The sequence below is a fragment of the Electrophorus electricus genome, chromosome 7 (assembly GCF_013358815.1).
Source record: "Electrophorus electricus isolate fEleEle1 chromosome 7, fEleEle1.pri, whole genome shotgun sequence".
Taxonomy (NCBI): Eukaryota; Metazoa; Chordata; class Actinopteri; order Gymnotiformes; family Gymnotidae; genus Electrophorus; species Electrophorus electricus.
Window position 1 is genome coordinate 14,101,086 of NC_049541.1, and position 20,650 is coordinate 14,121,735.

Sequence of the window (20,650 nt, forward strand, 5' to 3'; positions counted from 1 at the left end):
CAGGACAAGTGCAGGAGAAACGCTATCAGTCGGGTAATCAGGCGTTCCTCATTTTCTGAGTTCGTCTGAATCCACTCCCTCACGTTGTCTCCAGATCTAGACATCTCGATCAGACGCTCTTTGTTCTTTGTGTTTTTTTTTCTTTGTGTGTTTTTTAAGCCAGAGGCAATCATAAGTTTCCACTTGTCTTAGTAACAGTGGGGACTCTTCTTATTTCAAATCCCTTGCACAAGTGTTATGTTATAAGTGAGGGTGGGTGCGTGTGTGGCTTGGGTGTGTTAGTGCTGGTAGTTTAGTTGGGTCTCCTGTTTTGGCTCATTAAGATCCAGGCCTGTGTTTACAGTGGCATGATTGTTTCAGTACGGTAGTGAGTAGAGCATTGTATTTCAGGCCTGGTTCCTGACACACAACTGCGGGCCCTCAGTGCTGACATTTGGGTCAGTGGGCTTGGAGAGATCCTGATGCCTCCGGTCTAAGGTCCATCTGGTCCCTAAAACCTCGTTTTGTTGTTTTGCTCTTCCACTCATCCCTTATCCGACAATATGCGTACAGATCTGGAGGGTACACCGTTGCCAGTAAATCAGGTATGCCATAACAAGGTCAGTCCTGGGGGGGGAATAATGGATTTGCTGCTGTTTGTACTTCTGGATAGTTTTGCTGTTCTAAGTGTACACTATTTGTACCAACTGAGCCAAGAATATCCCATGATGGCATAGACACACATTCAAACCCAGTTGTTGTCCATGCCAGCCTGTTGACAGCTGCTGCAGTCAGCCTCTTTACCCACAAACCCTAGTCACTGTAGAGGGATCTTCACACACTCACACAGAGCCTGGCCTGATTTTACATGCCCTGCCCCCCACAACTTCCAATCACAGGGTTCTGGCTTGGGGAATGTAGCGCATTACAGTGGAAGGCAGTAATAGACCTCTCTTCCCTCCTCCCCTCCGACAGGGCACCCCCCCTGGCTGGACGATACTGCACGTGGAAGTCTAGTGGAAAATGCCTGTCTGAGCAGATGAGCAGTAGTGTCTGTGCATGAGGGGCGATTGTGCTCTGAGTCAGACTGAAATGAGCGGAGGGGGAGCTGCAGTTGGCAGGCGGGTTGGGCGGGCAGGGCCGGAGGAGAATATGCTGACACTGCTGTCTCAAAGTCTCGGACTGCCGTCTCCTGCTGAGACAGTAGTGGGACAGATCTGCCTGTCCGCTTCTCACCAGGCACCGAAATCTCCAAAGAGATCTCCAAACCACGTGGAACAGAGCTCCACGTGGTTCAGCTCACGTCAGGGCAGCAGCAGGCACGACGATCGCGACGCGCTGGTCCCATGTAGCAGGAGACACAGCGCTGGCCCCTGGGTCCATCATGTCTACACAGGACCACAGCTTCTAGAGTGAGCTTTGAAAAAAATGTAGTGCAGCCTACATATGAAGTTTTGTTGAACGTTTGCTTGATTAATCCGTGCAGTCATGAGTGGTGAAGGCTGCTTCCTGACCAGGTTCGGGGTCGTAAGCATTAAGGATGGCCACTGGCACGCCTCAGTTCCTTTACCAAGACACGTTTACTGAATCAGCTGTAAACATGGTTAAACGGACTTGTTTGAAGGCAGCAGAATGTGTTGTCAGGAGTTGCCTAAAAACTGGCAGGTTGCCCCCCCCCCCCCCCCCCCCCCCCCCCATCTCTTGCCCTGCCCACAGTTATTGTTCCAACAAGTTTCCCCATCAGGCTTTCTTAACTGTATTTTGTTTTACTTATGTAACCTGTACTATTTGCATTACCATGTGAATATCTTCTAAGACCTCTTCAAACAGTGTCTGTGTCTCTGTGTCTGTGTGTGTGTGTGTGTGTGTCTGTCCTGCAGTGTGTGTCTGTAAACTGGCCGAGGGAGAGCACCCTCTGCTCCTGCGTCTGCTGGCAGGGCCCAGCCCGGACACGCTGAGCTTCGTGCTGAGAGAGCAGCAGACAGGCGAGGTCATGGTGAGTCGATGCCGTCGTTTCACGCCACCGAGCGACCCGGCCGTACAAGCGCCGGCCCCGCTGACCCGCTCTGTCCTCTTCTCCCTCTCCAGTGGGATGCTTTCTCCATCCCCGAGCTGCACAACTTCCTGCGCATCCTGGATAAGGAGGAGCAGGACCAGGTCCGCGTGATAACCACGCGCTACAACATGTACCGGGAGAAGCTGGAGGAGGCGATCCACGTTGTCAGCAGCCCTGATTAATGGCGGCCTGCGTCCGTGGAGGAGAGGGCGAGTGAGAGGGAGAGAAGGCTGACCGCAGGGATCCTGCCTCACTAGGCACCATGCCACGGTCAACTCTAGAAAGGGCTGTTGAAACTCTCAACACTGACGCTCAGAGAGCACATGGGACGCTACACGCTTTCCCCACAATGCACCCTTAGTGCCATATTCTCTCACCTTCTCTTTTTCACCGTGTTTGTGTTATTTTTTAAATTGTTATTTGGTTCTCTTTTTTTGTAGTATGTTTTCTGTAATGTTACCTCTTGAACTTGTGAATGATGCAAGTCTGAGAATCTGGTCTTTCTGACTGTTTTATTTAATTGGTGGATGCTATGGTTTGTACATATTTTTGTTCATTATTTTTTATTTATGTGGGTGAATCTTTGCTATTTTTTTTAATTGAAAGTCTTATTTTATTTTGAAGAGGCGTAGCAACAATCCAATACAGTAGCTGAAGGACTGGTGGAGTTGCTGGTCACAGAGGGTGAGTTACTGCTCGCTGACATGACTCCTTTACCAAAGAATAAACAACATTTGGCCTTTGATGTGCAGCTGCAGTCATGCGACTTCGGCAGGTTGTCGTGCTAGGGCTCCGCTTTAGCTGTTTGTACAAATCCGAGTTGACATGGTTTTAATAATAGAACTACAGGTTGGGACCTCAGACGCTTGTTGGATATTGAGGCTTTGGGAGCAGAATTTGACCAGGAACACAGAGAAGTTGCATTATCAGTGTAAGGAGTAGTGCATTGGAACAAACGGTCCGGCAGTTGACGGAAGAATGTGAGATTCAGGAGGAATACAGGACATGCTAAAATGCAATTCCAGATTAAGACAAGAGTTAAAGAAGGAAGATGGGTTGTGTAGGAAAAGGCCCACATTGGAGCATGGGAACGTTGGTTTTTGGGAAAGTTGGTTCAGAAGTTAATCAGACCCTAACAGTGAGCCACCTAAACACTGTTTAGACCGAAAAGACTTCTGAGTTGAGAGAGCACTAGGAAGTAGGATACGTTGTCACAGGAGCAGATAAGAATGCAGGAAGTTAACATATCTGTTCAGAGGAAGTTGAACTGTATTTAGAGGAAATATGAGGCTGGTGTGGGAACAAACCCAGTTGCAGCAAGGACCTGTTTGTTTTGGCAGACCTCTGCTGGCCGCAGTGTGTGACCTGTCTCTTGGTGCCTGTCGTCCATTTTTGTCTGACCCCTCCAAATGGTCGTCATGTCAAACAGCCTCTCATGATGGAACCCTCCAGAGATGAGCATCATGTGCAAGGCCTGTGTTGCAGAGAAGGATGTCAGCTTGGCGTAACTCTGAAAAGGCAGGCACGCGCACACGCACACGGGTGTGTGTGTGGGGCGCTACTTGCTGGAGAACTATCTGTGCCCTTTGGTCAGGGGCTAGGTGGGGAAACTGGGCTAGCCTGCTCTGCTAGTGGGCCCACATTTCATTCTCAGCTGTTGGAGTTCTGATTGCTTGATGGTGTAATTCTGTTTGTTCACGATATGATACACAGTATCCCATATAGCACCACTGAGTATGTAGTTTCCAGTTCAGTTCAAGGCAGAGCTGGCTATCATATTTGTCCTCCTGATGCTGGTAAATATACAGTAAATATGTAATTATTTTATGCAGAATTCAACAGAAATGTGTCTTAAGAACAGACAATCTGTCAGCGGGCTATGCTACTGTCAAGGTTAACATTTACACCATGTTAAAGTATGTTAAATGATACTTGTGTATCAGTGTTTTTTTTTTTTTTTTTGTTTTGTTTTTTTTAAATACATATACATATTTTATTTTAATATGTTTTAGTGCATGTTTTTTTTCTTCTGATGGGTACTGCATAAATGTGTTGCAATGTCCATTGACGCGTTGACGCATACTTATGTGGTGATGTGGGGACATCTTGTGGTCACTTGCTGTAATAGCGTCTTTAATTTGCCGTCCTATAGCTCATTTGTGTCCAGTTGTTTTGGATTTTTTAAAATTTTTTTTTTTAGTGTTAAAAGGTCTGACTGCTTTTTCTTTGTTTGTAGTTTTATTTGTTTCCTGTATAACCAAAGATATAATGTAAAAATGCATAATTTAAATGTGCCTGGTGTAATCGGTTTATACAATACACAACATAGCTTTTCAAGAAAAAAAATCACCATGGCAAAATATACTTGTAAACACTGCGCTGAATATGATTTAGAATTGAAGGCTTAATCGCTACAGCAATTTTGCATCTACAAGCAATTGATCTTAATCACAGCTGTGTTCCTCCAGTATTAATAGGTTAAGACTGATGGTCACACAGGCAGTAGTGTAGTTTTGGAGAAGAATTAGACAAGCGTATTGGGCACTTTACATTGTAATTCAGGGAATGTCTCTTCTTTTTCTCTCCTGTTGGACATGTGGTGTGGTGTTGGTTTTTTTGTTTTGTTTTTCTTTCTTTTTTTTCTCCCTCTTCTGTTATTGTTCAACGTAAACATTTTATTCTGCAGAGGTTCTGTTCCTACACTTGATTTTACAAGAGCAAGCAACCTTCCATGGCGCATTAGTTGAGCAAGACTGTGAACGTTACAGCTGCATCATATTTTATTACTCTAATTTTCCAATCTGTATGAAAGGCTATGGGTATGTGTCAGTACTACTAAATGAAATTCATATATGAATGCATGCATTATATTAATCCATGCACATTCTTTTTGGCTGTGAAGGACATCACTGGCCAGTGTTGTTAATATGGGTGTTTGACAGCACATGAACTGTTCCTAACCTACATACTTGCCATTTGCCAAACATAATTCACTCATAGAAATCTCAGCAGAGCTTTGTTACTATGTTTGTGTTTATATCTTTATGATGCCCAGCAGATTGTGGTCATGCATATTGAAGTGTGTTTAATAAAGACCCCAGGGCAAGTTGGTTTGGGGTGTTTCATTTAAGTCTGGAAGAGAAGTCTGATCACACCTTTGAACAGCTGGGCTGCAGACTAGAGCGGAAATGGAGTGTCATCTTCACCCATGTTAGGAAGGCCGGTGTCATTGCAGAGATGCTTTGAGAATTGGTCAGCTACTGTTGGTGTAAATGGCTCAGTGCTATGAAGTGGACTTGCAAGATGTTCTAGTAAAGATGGTCTTTGTGATGTTTATTTTTGTAGGTAACGTTGTTGTTTTTTGTTTTGGTTTTTTTTTAACCATAAAACTGTTACCAAATGAGGCCTTTCTAATTAAAGACTTGGTTTCAATTAATAAAGTTGAAATTGTTTCTCACTTTGTCTTTTTGATGAAATTCATAAAGAACAATATTATCTATTATTTGCAAAAGGCTTGCACAGTCATTACTATTCGACTGAGTAATAAAACAAAACAGTAGTATCCGTTTTAGATAAAGAGGCGTTGATTTGTTTTTAATAGATTATATATGCGGCAATGCTGCTACCTTGTGGTCAATAACCTTTCGAATTTACTCTTATTTCACATGGTTTTGCAATGGCTTTTGATCCCATAATATGTAAGAAATGTATTAAAGGTTACCTACCAATGTTATGTTCTTAACTGTATATTCAGCTAAATCAAAATAATACATTTACCACAAATTCCAACCTATCATTTCTGTATTTTATATTCAACAAATTATTCTGAATGCGTTGGAGATGAAGCACCTGGGCTTTACCCTGTCAGATGAACCTGAGGCAGGATTTGTTCAGGCCCTGCTGGGCTCTTTGCTGTGGGCTCAGTGGCTCAACCTCCTCTGCTGACTTTCTGGTGCTGGCTAGGCCCTGTGAATCAGCATTGCAAGGTAATGGAATGCTCCCATACATTGAATCATATAGTGATGTGATATAACTGTCATATTGTAACTCACTCCCATATGTCGAGAGGGCCTCCCTGGGCAGAATCACTAATGATGACAGAAACTCCACCCTGTAGCAGCACAGACTGGATAATGACAGCCAGGAACAATGTGAAAGTCAGTCCCAACTAACAGAAAAGTCTTTAAATTTTAATATATTTAAAAACATCATGCTTCAGTGAATAATGAAAGAACTGTAAGATAAGCATGATGAAGCAATTTAGCAAGCTGCATTAACTTAATATAGTGATGAACTCTCTGTATTACTGAGAGTCAGAAATGCCCCAAGCAGGTATAATAGCTCTTCACCAGCTTGAGAGCTCTAATTGTTCTCTGGGCTGTGGCATAAGTTGACCATCAACCCTCTCTTTACTCAACCCAGTGGCTGGTATTCCATTCAGATCTCATGGTTTTGAACAGCAAATAATTGCCTGGGTTTCTTGTAAATGTTTCAGGTTCACAAATGCTTAAAATGAACAGATGTTTAAATAGAGAATTTAATGAATCTGTAAGTGGTATACTTTCCAAGTACCAGCAATGTAAATGCTGTAAATGCATTGAGTTTTGATTCTGGTGGCATTTAATTATTTTGCATTAATATTCAGACATGTGACAGGGTTTGTATGTCTGTGGGAAGGGACACCATCTACTGAGCAACGGTCCAATCGAGAACTTTTACTTTGAAAAATAAACAGACACCCCCCCAATTGCAATGCTTCACTCAAAATGTTAGCCCCCTGAAACGGCATGGGTGTCAACATTTTTCCATCTAATGAAAATGAACAGTGTTCTGTTGTAATATTGCGTTCATTGAATTTCTACCTGACTGCGCACATTCGATAGAAAAATGAAGTTAAAAGTCAAAATACTTTTCCAGGTACCCGATTTGGGGGGGATGTGGCCAATCTGGCTAATTAGAAATCTTGCTTTTTGAAATTCCTCCTTGATGTATACTCTCCCGAATACCTATTCATGCTTCTCAATAACAATATACAGCCAGGCACAAATGATTTAATTGCATATCATCTGAAATGAGTTATTCATGCTCTCATCAACAATCATTAAAAAAAACCCCCACACATTTATTTTCCCTGGACTATGGCACTGTACTAATGTTCTTCTCTGTGGCCAGGTCGGTGAGCGGATTAGTTCCTTCAGAGTAGCGTTGTGATGGTTCTAATCTAGTACATGCCCCTAATACATCTAGGAACAACTTTACAGGCTTATCATGAACCAGATAGCAGGCTTCAAAGTAATGCTCCCCCACCTCAACTTCCTTCAGACTTCATCCTGGCTTCTAAAACTGAGAAACCTGCACAATCTGTGTCAGATCGTGAACAAGCCTGTGCACCATGATTGTGTCTTTGAGTATGGCCTCCTTGCTAATGTAATTGGCTGGAACCATTAAGTCAAATATTAATTCCATTGCAAGTGGTTAAAGCAACATTATTTGATCTCCTCCTAAATTTATTCTAGTACCTTTATTATTTTCGCTTAGTTATGTATTGGGTTTTATTTTCCCTTATTTTTAAAACTGTGTACATGGTTAGTGAAAGAAACCAAATGCACTTATATGCTTTACAAAGTTTAATATTGTCATTGAAAGCAAGACAAAAGAAAATTTAGAAGTAATTGTCACTTCTGTGCCAAGCTGGGGCATTCCTGACTATTTTTGATAATCAGTAGTTAATCAGTCCATCTGCTGAAATCAGTCCATCTTCAGGCCATAAAATAAGTGTCATTTACTCTAGTGGGATGTCTTTAGTTGAATCTTATTCATGGCCTACTCCGCCTGGCCTGTTAAAAGTAATTGCGATGGCTTTTGCCAGTTCTGGGATGCTTTAGTCTGTTGCTGAACTGGTCATCACAGGGTATGGCAATCACATGTGGCTGAAGTGAAGTGTTGGGGACCCCACGTGATCTCTGGGCTGCAGGTCGGCCACTGTGTGCAGCTATCTCTTCATGGTGACGTCTTATCACTGGCAGAAAGTGACTTGATTGTTTCCTTGAAGAGGTTTCTCCATATCTGACATAAGGCTTAACATCTGGGTCCTTCACCGAACTCTCAGCCATGCCCTGGTTTGCCAAAAACATATCGTTCAGTATAATCACTGACAGCTTGTTAGAGGTCTTTTGGATCTTGGGGAATTTGGTTGCTGGCGTCGTTGTTGCCATATGCTGGGTTTTCTCCTTTTTTTGTAGACCTCCAACAATCTTAGGAAAGCGACAATGACCTTCCACGGCATTCTGTGGGGCCAGGAAGGAGCAGTTCTTACCAAATGAACCACCTTTCATGTTGGTATCTAAAAGAATAAAGAATATGAGAACATTAGATAATTGTAGCACAGAAGCAAGGGACCCTTAAGTCTAGGACTTCAGCATAGATATTTGAAGTTATTAAATGTAATCAAAACATAGCTGTTTGTGTATATTTGAATAAAATATTCGAATAAGATCACTGTTGATCGTTGGGATAGTAATATAAAAGCTAGCTAAACACTGTAGCGCTGTATTCCGTTGTAAACACCGAGTACAAAATGATGATGGAATCTCTCCGAAAGAAAACTTATCAAAGACGCACATTAGTGCGCCATAGACTCGCGCTGTTACGTAACTACACCTTGGGGATTCTGCGACCGTCTCTAAATATGATTTGCTTTATAGGCCGTGCAGTCGATACCAATTATGTCACGTGATTTTCCCTTCTCTCACACGTTGTTTTATCTGACGCTTTTATCCAGAGCGACTTACAATTATGACTTGAGTACAACTTGGGCAGCTTGTTAGAGGTCTTTTGAATCTTGGGGAATTTGGTTGCCGGCGTCGTTGTTGCCATATGCTGGGTTTTCTCCTTTTTTTGTAGACCTCCAACAATGTTAGGAAAGCGATAATGGCCTTCCACGGCATTCTGTGGGGCCAGGAAGGAGCAGTTCTTACCAAATGAACCACCTTTCATGTTGGTATCTAAAAGAATAAAGAATGTGAGAACATTAGATAATTGTAGCACAGAAGCAAGGGACCCTTAAGTCTAGGACTTCAGCATAGATATTTGAAGTTATTAAATGTAATCAAAACTTACCTGTTTGTGTATATTTGAATAAAATATTCGAATAAGATCACTGTTGATCGTTGGGATAGTAATATAAAAGCTAGCTAAACACTGTAGCGCTGTATTCCGTTGTAAACACCGAGTGCCAAATGATGACGGAATCTCTCCGAAAGAAAACTTATCAAAGACGCACATTATTGCGCCATAGACTCGCGCTGTTACGTAACTACACCTTAAGGATTCTGCGACCGTCTCTAAATATGATTTGCTTTATAGGCCGTGCAGTCAATACCAATTATGTCACGTGATTTTCCCTTCTCTCACACGTTGTTTTATCTGACGCTTTTATCCAGAGCGACTTACAATTATGACTTGAGTACAACTTGGGCAGTTGAGTGTTAAGGGTCTTGCTCAGGGGCCCAAAAGTGGCAACTTGGCAGTGGTGGGATTGAACCAGCAACCTTCCGATTACAAGTCAAGTACCTTAAGCATTGAGCTAGAGAAAGGAGTACGTGCAAGGATATAACTTGCAGAATTTTTTTATTTTATTTTAAGAGTAACACATTTCAATCTACAATCTATCTGTTCAGACAGATATTGTCCACGTGATTCTCAGAAAGGAAAACACTAGCTAGCTAACTAGCTAACAAACTAACCGTTTGTGCTGAAACTGAGTTGAGTATTTACAACCTCATGATAAGTTTCGTGGCACATACATAAATATTTCAGAGACACAAGTGAATTTACTATTGCTTTTAATCGCAGTACTCCACAATATATTAGTTATTCACATCATATAGCAGGTACTAACGCCCAGAGTATTTCGCATAGGCTAAGCTAGCTAGGTATCTGGTGAAAACACTAAGCATCAAGTATAAGCAGTAAGAACAACATAGCTAGATAGCTAACGCTAGTTAACTAATGGTTTTTAAAACCAACGTTCGTTAGAGTATAGGAATGTAGGAAATGCATCATGAACACTAATTGTTAATTATCTTTCTCTTGGTTTTGAAAAAAAAAGACCAACCCACTGAGGGGAGAAGTTATGAGATTGTACAAGAATAAGGTAATTTGAATATATCCTAGCATCAACTAATTTATACTTCTGTGTTTTATTTATTTGTTATTTGTTTTGATCTAAAAGCTTCTCTATCTTGGAAGAGATTACCCAAAAGGCACTGTATACTTCAGGGAACGCTTAAAAACAGCTTTTATGAAGAACAGAGATGTCACCGACCCTGTGAAGGTCCGAAAGTTTGTTGATCGATGGGAGTTTGTAATTAAGGAACTCGAGGTCCATTTCTGGGCCTCGAGTTTCTTAGGAAAAATAGAGCGATGAAAAAAACGATATTATGACCCCGAACACTAGTGCCTCAGCTTCTCATACAAAAAATAGGACAAAAACACAAACTTTATTTAGACATCAGAAGCGTTTGAAGATCAAAAGGCTATTGGCGTAAATGATGGTGTATTTTTCTTTTATCTCATAAAAACCTTGATGTGCCAGTGTCACAGTTCTGAATAATTATCATGTTGTGTTTTATATTCTTTTCACATACAGTATATATCAGGGTGCTCAGGACTAGGCTAGATATAATCCTTGGTAAAACAAGGGTCACAACATAGAAATTATTCATATAATTTGTTTAGGGTGGCCTCATTTATGTACATTGCATGTCATTGTAAAAGTGTCATTCTACCCAAGTGAAAACTAACATTTCTTGTAAATAACTGCCCTATATTTATGATGGTGGAACGCAGCAATTACAGAAATGTGTTTTTAAGACGATATCTTTCCTGGTTTCATGTGTATTTTAAGGTACTCTATCAGGTAAAATGCTGAAAGGTGGAAAAAGTGATGGTTTATTGTACAAATATAAGATGTCTTCACTGTAAAAACAAAACAAGTGTCCTATGTAAGGGTTTTACGGGACTGATATTTTGTGATGTCTAACTCAACATCACAAAATGCAAGGTTGGTGTTACCAGATTTCTTCTCATACTTCCCAACCAGGTCAAGTTTATCTGCGTTTCTTGTGGCCTGGAAGTAAGGATAAAATAACATGGAAAAATTTAAACAGAGACAAAGATAAAATATAAACTTCACACCCACCTTCTGCTTTAGAGTTTTGTAAAGTTTGTAGCAGGTTAAATCCTCCTTCACTACTGTCAGCCCTGGTTGCAGTTTTAGAGGTCTACCCCCTGTGTAGGTAGAATACAAGGGGAAAAGCATGAACATGATCTTTTTACTTAGATGTATTTTTCAGTTGTGGTAAATGTAAAGTCATTCATTACCTGAAAGCAAACTTACTGCCAGCCCCACAACTATGACAACTAAGGTCCCCACAGGGCAGAAATACAGGTAAGAGGGAGTACCAATTATCAGCCAGCCAAGGTCTGTACAGATAAACATGAATGCATTGTGATGTAAAGTCCCTCCCGTTACCAAGCTTTAGGAACCCTCCCCACCTGTCCAGGGCTTTGTTCTGCTGGGCTGAGGTGATGTAGCTTGCCTGTGTAGGGTACCTGGTCCAGTTTTTTAATGCAGCCTCAGCAATAGTGAAGTTACAGCCATGTGTTTTCAAAGTGAGAGGCCTGGTATTCGCAGGTAGGGGGTGATAGACCTGGGCTCCAGTACATACCCAGAGTGATATGGCTGGTTCACTGACCAGCCCAGCCAAGCCTCCCTGCAATACATACCCATGTTAGACTCTTAAAAAATAATAAATAATACACTTCTGCAAGTTTTCCCTTTATATGCTACTGCTTGTCTACAAAGCATCTACATCAAAGATTTCTCCTGTCTTCCCATACTCAGATCACTACCTCATCATAAAAAAACAAAACAAAAACCGCCTATTTTCTGAACCTCAGAGGGCTCAGTCCCACAACACCTTCACATTGTGGTTCAGAACTCAGCCCAGTGGTTCAACCCAGAGCCTTGACCTCATGACACCTGGCATGTCCTTCCTTAATAAGATCTAAACATGCCTACAAGGGAAAAATCTTGTGTGCCTTAGTGTTCTTTTCCTCAATGTGCAAATGAGCTTCACTTATATTGACCCATCCCTGAACTCCTGGGCTTCTGGGATGACATGCTGCTGCTTTAAGAACCAGGGCCCAGCGGAGAGGTGGTTGATGACCTGCGTGTGACCCCCTGGCCATGGTAAGTTGGGTCATCAGTGAGATGCTCCAGCAGAGGGAGCCCTCAGGCCTGGATATCACCCACTTGCCCTTCCTGTCTGTTCTGGAGCAGTGAAGCTTATGAACACGAGGACATCTGTGTAGGTGGACCTGAGACAGAAGTGGAAATCTCTAGCATCCAGGGGAGGCAGCTGCCCAAAAGTAAGGGAGAGCCTGGCCTGGAGATGAGAGCTTCTTGGCATTTTATAAATGTGCTTTGGGCTTGTGAGAAACTTCAATATTTATACCCTGTGTTGACTTGGTGTAAGTGATTTGGGTTTCATCATTCCTCGCTAGTTGCTTTTAGCACTCATTGTCCTTTGCAAACTGGACCCATGTTTATGCACTATATGTGGGAGTTTTAAGCAGAAAGTAAAGGAGCACTTCTCTGATAGTTTTATTTAATGACATTTAACTCAGCATTGATTAAGGATGTACTTCAATTTACTAAGCTACTCGAGACTATGCTCACATTTTAAGATTCAAAGATTAACACACCTTAGATGAAGTGGAAATTAATCAAATAGAAAATTCCTGCTCTAAAGTGAACACTTTCTAACACCCTGTATTCTAAATAAAGCACCAATTTAAATAAGTGATTTTACCAAGCCTTATAAACCACCCTGAGTTTACAATAGTTTTTATTGACCAAACACAATCTATAAATATGTACATGAACCAAAGGGGGGGGGGGGGGGGAGGGGGGCACACAAGAACACACTCACAAATGCTAAAATGATGTCATTTTTATCACGGACTATACCTCAGTAGAAAGAAACATCACATTGACTCCTGCGATTTGCATTTTTTACACTAAGTATTTACTAAACAGTTACTACTGCACACAACCAAAGGCAATGAGAACATGATAATGTCCATTACGAACGGTTTAAACCAAGAGTACATCGGTATTGCTAATCACAGGTTGAACATAACGGATTTTCCAAAGTTTAGCGGTCCAAAGTGGAAAAAAGTATCAGGTTGGTGTTTGCCACTTGTTTTGTTTTAGTAACTTTAATAAGCAAAGCAACATATCCTCACATCCTCTACACCATCCTCATAGTAAAATGCATGTTTTTCTCCATGCTGACCTCTCTCTCTCTTTCTCTCTCTCTCTCTCTGTGTCTCTGTGGTTCAGGATGTGGAGAAGGAGGAAGAGTTGCGCACTCACCTCAGCTTGGAGGAGACCAAACACAAGGTTGAGCTGTACAACGCTGCTACGTGGGACCACCTCAAAATGACGCTGGTGGGAACTACTGCTGCCATGCCACTGTCTTCCTGGCAATGTCCCCTTCTCAGGCCACCAGCTGTCCATTATACGTTATTAGGATATTTACTCAGCACAGTATGAAACTCAGTTCTAGCTGTCTGACACTATCAAGTTTCCTGAACTCTGCTGAACACACGCGCACACATGGATTCAAAGCCATATTAAAATGGATTGAAGATTGTGTTTCTGCGTGAGGGTATGCCTCTCATGAAGCCATTTTACTACCGTGTGTGTATGGAGAGACTAATGTTACCGTTCACCCTACACTATCTGAACCCCTCTAGCTTTGTGGTCATCCATGCTGGTGCTGGTATCCTTCAGCCTCTCCCGGAGAGCACTTGTGCCACCAGGCTTTAGCACCCCATGGCACGGTGGGCAAGCTTTTGTCTGGCCTGCTGGGTTTCGTCCATTTCCACACTGTTGGGTGGCGCTGCTCCCGTGTGGCGGGCCCTGTGTCAGACTGAGCTATGAATAGGCCACAGAGCGACATGCTGAACATTCTTCTGTGGGCCACGGTGCGAGTGGATGATAGAAAACTGCTGCAGGACAAGTGCAGGAGAAACGCTATCAGTCGGGTAATCAGGCGTTCCTCATTTTCTGAGTTCGTCTGAATCCACTCCCTCACGTTGTCTCCAGATCTAGACATCTCGATCAGACGCTCTTTGTTCTTTGTGTTTTTTTTTCTTTGTGTGTTTTTTAAGCCAGAGGCAATCATAAGTTTCCACTTGTCTTAGTAACAGTGGGGACTCTTCTTATTTCAAATCCCTTGCACAAGTGTTATGTTATAAGTGAGGGTGGGTGCGTGTGTGGCTTGGGTGTGTTAGTGCTGGTAGTTTAGTTGGGTCTCCTGTTTTGGCTCATTAAGATCCAGGCCTGTGTTTACAGTGGCATGATTGTTTCAGTACGGTAGTGAGTAGAGCATTGTATTTCAGGCCTGGTTCCTGACACACAACTGCGGGCCCTCAGTGCTGACATTTGGGTCAGTGGGCTTGGAGAGATCCTGATGCCTCCGGTCTAAGGTCCATCTGGTCCCTAAAACCTCGTTTTGTTGTTTTGCTCTTCCACTCATCCCTTATCCGACAATATGCGTACAGATCTGGAGGGTACACCGTTGCCAGTAAATCAGGTATGCCATAACAAGGTCAGTCCTGGGGGGGGAATAATGGATTTGCTGCTGTTTGTACTTCTGGATAGTTTTGCTGTTCTAAGTGTACACTATTTGTACCAACTGAGCCAAGAATATCCCATGATGGCATAGACACACATTCAAACCCAGTTGTTGTCCATGCCAGCCTGTTGACAGCTGCTGCAGTCAGCCTCTTTACCCACAAACCCTAGTCACTGTAGAGGGATCTTCACACACTCACACAGAGCCTGGCCTGATTTTACATGCCCTGCCCCCCACAACTTCCAATCACAGGGTTCTGGCTTGGGGAATGTAGCGCATTACAGTGGAAGGCAGTAATAGACCTCTCTTCCCTCCTCCCCTCCGACAGGGCACCCCCCCTGGCTGGACGATACTGCACGTGGAAGTCTAGTGGAAAATGCCTGTCTGAGCAGATGAGCAGTAGTGTCTGTGCATGAGGGGCGATTGTGCTCTGAGTCAGACTGAAATGAGCGGAGGGGGAGCTGCAGTTGGCAGGCGGGTTGGGCGGGCAGGGCCGGAGGAGAATATGCTGACACTGCTGTCTCAAAGTCTCGGACTGCCGTCTCCTGCTGAGACAGTAGTGGGACAGATCTGCCTGTCCGCTTCTCACCAGGCACCGAAATCTCCAAAGAGATCTCCAAACCACGTGGAACAGAGCTCCACGTGGTTCAGCTCACGTCAGGGCAGCAGCAGGCACGACGATCGCGACGCGCTGGTCCCATGTAGCAGGAGACACAGCGCTGGCCCCTGGGTCCATCATGTCTACACAGGACCACAGCTTCTAGAGTGAGCTTTGAAAAAAATGTAGTGCAGCCTACATATGAAGTTTTGTTGAACGTTTGCTTGATTAATCCGTGCAGTCATGAGTGGTGAAGGCTGCTTCCTGACCAGGTTCGGGGTCGTAAGCATTAAGGATGGCCACTGGCACGCCTCAGTTCCTTTACCAAGACACGTTTACTGAATCAGCTGTAAACATGGTTAAACGGACTTGTTTGAAGGCAGCAGAATGTGTTGTCAGGAGTTGCCTAAAAACTGGCAGGTTGCCCCCCCCCCCCCCCATCTCTTGCCCTGCCCACAGTTATTGTTCCAACAAGTTTCCCCATCAGGCTTTCTTAACTGTATTTTGTTTTACTTATGTAACCTGTACTATTTGCATTACCATGTGAATATCTTCTAAGACCTCTTCAAACAGTGTCTGTGTCTCTGTGTGTGTGTGTGTCTGTGTGTGTGTGTGTGTGTGTGTCTGTCCTGCAGTGTGTGTCTGTAAACTGGCCGAGGGAGAGCACCCTCTGCTCCTGCGTCTGCTGGCAGGGCCCAGCCCGGACACGCTGAGCTTCGTGCTGAGAGAGCAGCAGACAGGCGAGGTCATGGTGAGTCGATGCCGTCGTTTCACGCCACCGAGCGACCCGGCCGTACAAGCGCCGGCCCCGCTGACCCGCTCTGTCCTCTTCTCCCTCTCCAGTGGGATGCTTTCTCCATCCCCGAGCTGCACAACTTCCTGCGCATCCTGGATAAGGAGGAGCAGGACCAGGTCCGCGTGATAACCACGCGCTACAACATGTACCGGGAGAAGCTGGAGGAGGCGATCCACGTTGTCAGCAGCCCTGATTAATGGCGGCCTGCGTCCGTGGAGGAGAGGGCGAGTGAGAGGGAGAGAAGGCTGACCGCAGGGATCCTGCCTCACTAGGCACCATGCCACGGTCAACTCTAGAAAGGGCTGTTGAAACTCTCAACACTGACGCTCAGAGAGCACATGGGACGCTACACGCTTTCCCCACAATGCACCCTTAGTGCCATATTCTCTCACCTTCTCTTTTTCACCGTGTTTGTGTTATTTTTTAAATTGTTATTTGGTTCTCTTTTTTTGTAGTATGTTTTCTGTAATGTTACCTCTTGAACTTGTGAATGATGCAAGTCTGAGAATCTGGTCTTTCTGACTGTTTTATTTAATTGGTGGATGCTATGGTTTGTACATATTTTTGTTCATTATTTTTTATTTATGTGGGTGAATCTTTGCTATTTTTTTTAATTGAAAGTCTTATTTTATTTTGAAGAGGCGTAGCAACAATCCAATACAGTAGCTGAAGGACTGGTGGAGTTGCTGGTCACAGAGGGTGAGTTACTGCTCGCTGACATGACTCCTTTACCAAAGAATAAACAACATTTGGCCTTTGATGTGCAGCTGCAGTCATGCGACTTCGGCAGGTTGTCGTGCTAGGGCTCCGCTTTAGCTGTTTGTACAAATCCGAGTTGACATGGTTTTAATAATAGAACTACAGGTTGGGACCTCAGACGCTTGTTGGATATTGAGGCTTTGGGAGCAGAATTTGACCAGGAACACAGAGAAGTTGCATTATCAGTGTAAGGAGTAGTGCATTGGAACAAACGGTCCGGCAGTTGACGGAAGAATGTGAGATTCAGGAGGAATACAGGACATGCTAAAATGCAATTCCAGATTAAGACAAGAGTTAAAGAAGGAAGATGGGTTGTGTAGGAAAAGGCCCACATTGGAGCATGGGAACGTTGGTTTTTGGGAAAGTTGGTTCAGAAGTTAATCAGACCCTAACAGTGAGCCACCTAAACACTGTTTAGACCGAAAAGACTTCTGAGTTGAGAGAGCACTAGGAAGTAGGATACGTTGTCACAGGAGCAGATAAGAATGCAGGAAGTTAACATATCTGTTCAGAGGAAGTTGAACTGTATTTAGAGGAAATATGAGGCTGGTGTGGGAACAAACCCAGTTGCAGCAAGGACCTGTTTGTTTTGGCAGACCTCTGCTGGCCGCAGTGTGTGACCTGTCTCTTGGTGCCTGTCGTCCATTTTTGTCTGACCCCTCCAAATGGTCGTCATGTCAAACAGCCTCTCATGATGGAACCCTCCAGAGATGAGCATCATGTGCAAGGCCTGTGTTGCAGAGAAGGATGTCAGCTTGGCGTAACTCTGAAAAGGCAGGCACGCGCACACGCACACGGGTGTGTGTGTGGGGCGCTACTTGCTGGAGAACTATCTGTGCCCTTTGGTCAGGGGCTAGGTGGGGAAACTGGGCTAGCCTGCTCTGCTAGTGGGCCCACATTTCATTCTCAGCTGTTGGAGTTCTGATTGCTTGATGGTGTAATTCTGTTTGTTCACGATATGATACACAGTATCCCATATAGCACCACTGAGTATGTAGTTTCCAGTTCAGTTCAAGGCAGAGCTGGCTATCATATTTGTCCTCCTGATGCTGGTAAATATACAGTAAATATGTAATTATTTTATGCAGAATTCAACAGAAATGTGTCTTAAGAACAGACAATCTGTCAGCGGGCTATGCTACTGTCAAGGTTAACATTTACACCATGTTAAAGTATGTTAAATGATACTTGTGTATCAGTGTTTTTTTTTTTTTTTTTGTTTTGTTTTTTTTAAATAAATATACATATTTTATTTTAATATGTTTTAGTGCATGTTTTTTTTCTTCTGATGGGTACTGCATAAATGTGTTGCAATGTCCATTGACGCGTTGACGCATACTTATGTGGTGATGTGGGGACATCTTGTGGTCACTTGCTGTAATAGCGTCTTTAATTTGCCGTCCTATAGCTCATTTGTGTCCAGTTGTTTTGGATTTTTTAAAATTTTTTTTTTTAGTGTTAAAAGGTCTGACTGCTTTTTCTTTGTTTGTAGTTTTATTTGTTTCCTGTATAACCAAAGATATAATGTAAAAATGCATAATTTAAATGTGCCTGGTGTAATCGGTTTATACAATACACAACATAGCTTTTCAAGAAAAAAATCACCATGGCAAAATATACTTGTAAACACTGCGCTGAATATGATTTAGAATTGAAGGCTTAATCGCTACAGCAATTTTGCATCTACAAGCAATTGATCTTAATCACAGCTGTGTTCCTCCAGTATTAATAGGTTAAGACTGATGGTCACACAGGCAGTAGTGTAGTTTTGGAGAAGAATTAGACAAGCGTATTGGGCACTTTACATTGTAATTCAGGGAATGTCTCTTCTTTTTCTCTCCTGTTGGACATGTGGTGTGGTGTTGGTTTTTTTGTTTTGTTTTTCTTTCTTTTTTTTCTCCCTCTTCTGTTATTGTTCAACGTAAACATTTTATTCTGCAGAGGTTCTGTTCCTACACTTGATTTTACAAGAGCAAGCAGCCTTCCATGGCGCATTAGTTGAGCAAGACTGTGAACGTTACAGCTGCATCATATTTTATTACTCTAATTTTCCAATCTGTATGAAAGGCTATGGGTATGTGTCAGTACTACTAAATGAAATTCATATATGAATGCATGCATTATATTAATCCATGCACATTCTTTTTGGCTGTGAAGGACATCACTGGCCAGTGTTGTTAATATGGGTGTTTGACAGCACATGAACTGTTCCTAACCTACATACTTGCCATTTGCCAAACATAATTCACTCATAGAAATCTCAGCAGAGCTTTGTTACTATGTTTGTGTTTATATCTTTATGATGCCCAGCAGATTGTGGTCATGCATATTGAAGTGTGTTTAATAAAGACCCCAGGGCAAGTTGGTTTGGGGTGTTTCATTTAAGTCTGGAAGAGAAGTCTGATCACACCTTTGAACAGCTGGGCTGCAGACTAGAGCGGAAATGGAGTGTCATCTTCACCCATGTTAGGAAGGCCGGTGTCATTGCAGAGATGCTTTGAGAATTGGTCAGCTACTGTTGGTGTAAATGGCTCAGTGCTATGAAGTGGACTTGCAAGATGTTCTAGTAAAGATGGTCTTTGTGATGTTTATTTTTGTAGGTAACGTTGTTGTTTTTTGTTTTGGTTTTTTTTTAACCATAAAACTGTTACCAAATGAGGCCTTTCTAATTAAAGACTTGGTTTCAATTAATAAAGTTGAAATTGTTTCTCACTTTGTCTTTTTTGATGAAATTCATAAAGAACAATATTATCTATTATTTGCAAAAGGCTTGCACAGTCATTACTATTCGACTGAGTAATAAAACAAAACAGTAGTATCCGTTTTAGATAAAGAGGCGTTGATTTGTTTTTAATAGATTATATATGCGGCAATGCTGCTACCTTGTGGTCAATAACCTTTCGAATTTACTCTTATTTCACATGGTTTTGCAATGGCTTTTGATCCCATAATATGTAAGAAATGTATTAAAGGTTACCTACCAATGTTATGTTCTTAACTGTATATTCAGCTAAATCAAAATAATACATTTACCACAAATTCCAACCTATCATTTCTGTATTTTATATTCAACAAATTATTCTGAATGCGTTGGAGATGAAGCACCTGGGCTTTACCCTGTCAGATGAACCTGAGGCAGGATTTGTTCAGGCCCTGCTGGGCTCTTTGCTGTGGGCTCAGTGGCTCAACCTCCTCTGCTGACTTTCTGGTGCTGGCTAGGCCCTGTGAATCAGCATTGCAAGGTAATGGAATGCTCCCATACATTGAATCATATAGTGATGTGATATAACTGTCATATTGTAACTCACTCCCATATGTCGAGAGGGCCTCCCTGGGCAGAATCACTAATGATGACAGAAACTCCACCCTGTAGCAGCACAGACTGGATAATGACAGCCAGGAACAATGTGAAAGTCAGTCCCAACTAACAGAAAAGTCTTTAAATTTTAATATATTTAAAACATCATGCTTCAGTGAATAATGAAAGAACTGTAAGATAAGCATGATGAAGCAATTTAGCAAGCTGCATTAACTTAATATAGTGATGAACTCTCTGTATTACTGAGAGTCAGAAATGCCCCAAGCAGGTATAATAGCTCTTCACCAGCTTGAGAGCTCTAATTGTTCTCTGGGCTGTGGCATAAGTTGACCATCAACCCTCTCTTTACTCAACCCAGTGGCTGGTATTCCATTCAGATCTCATGGTTTTGAACAGCAAATAATTGCCTGGGTTTCTTGTAAATGTTTCAGGT

At 42.7% G+C, this 20,650-nt stretch overlaps 2 protein-coding genes and 1 long non-coding RNA gene across 3 annotated transcripts; 2 read left to right on the forward strand and 1 right to left on the reverse strand.

Moving 5' to 3' along the window:
- Positions 1-1,345: 1,345 nt before the first annotated feature.
- Positions 1,346-4,384, forward strand: LOC118241763 (ras association domain-containing protein 3-like). The gene is made up of 3 exons (XM_035528748.1): positions 1,346-1,391; positions 1,860-1,975; positions 2,068-4,384. Coding segments are annotated over exons 1-3 (267 nt in total). The 5' UTR covers positions 1,346-1,390; the 3' UTR covers positions 2,218-4,384.
- A 3,322-nt stretch (positions 4,385-7,706) lies between these two features.
- Positions 7,707-11,792, reverse strand: LOC113580984. The gene is made up of 5 exons (XR_004776342.1): positions 11,594-11,792; positions 11,420-11,521; positions 11,238-11,326; positions 8,827-9,039; positions 7,707-8,378 (listed from the first exon to the last, which is right to left on the reverse strand). It is a non-coding gene; the product is annotated as an uncharacterized LOC113580984 (long non-coding RNA).
- Positions 11,793-13,172: 1,380 nt separating this feature from the next.
- LOC118241695 (ras association domain-containing protein 3-like) lies at positions 13,173-19,610 on the forward strand. Its single transcript, XM_035528144.1, has 5 exons — positions 13,173-13,280; positions 13,446-13,652; positions 15,338-15,446; positions 15,979-16,094; positions 16,187-19,610. Exons 1-5 carry the CDS (start codon positions 13,173-13,175, stop codon positions 16,334-16,336), a joined length of 690 nt encoding a protein of 229 aa, XP_035384037.1. The 3' UTR covers positions 16,337-19,610.
- The last annotated feature ends 1,040 nt before the right edge of the window (positions 19,611-20,650 follow it).

What these genes read in the sequence shown, in the direction of transcription:
- LOC118241763 (XM_035528748.1), top strand. An exon ending in AGCAGACAGGCGAGGTCATG is followed by an intron (nt 1,976 to 2,067) that starts GTGAGTCGATGC and finishes CTCCCTCTCCAG; the next exon opens with TGGGATGCTTTCTCCATCCC.
- LOC118241695 (XM_035528144.1), top strand. Translation starts at nt 13,173, where the DNA reads ATGATAATGTCCATTACGAACGGTTTAAACCAAGAGTACATCGGTATT. An exon ending in TAGGATATTTACTCAGCACA is followed by an intron (nt 13,653 to 15,337) that starts GTATGAAACTCA and finishes GCTTCTCACCAG; the next exon opens with GCACCGAAATCTCCAAAGAG. An exon ending in TCGCGACGCGCTGGTCCCAT is followed by an intron (nt 15,447 to 15,978) that starts GTAGCAGGAGAC and finishes TCTGTCCTGCAG; the next exon opens with TGTGTGTCTGTAAACTGGCC.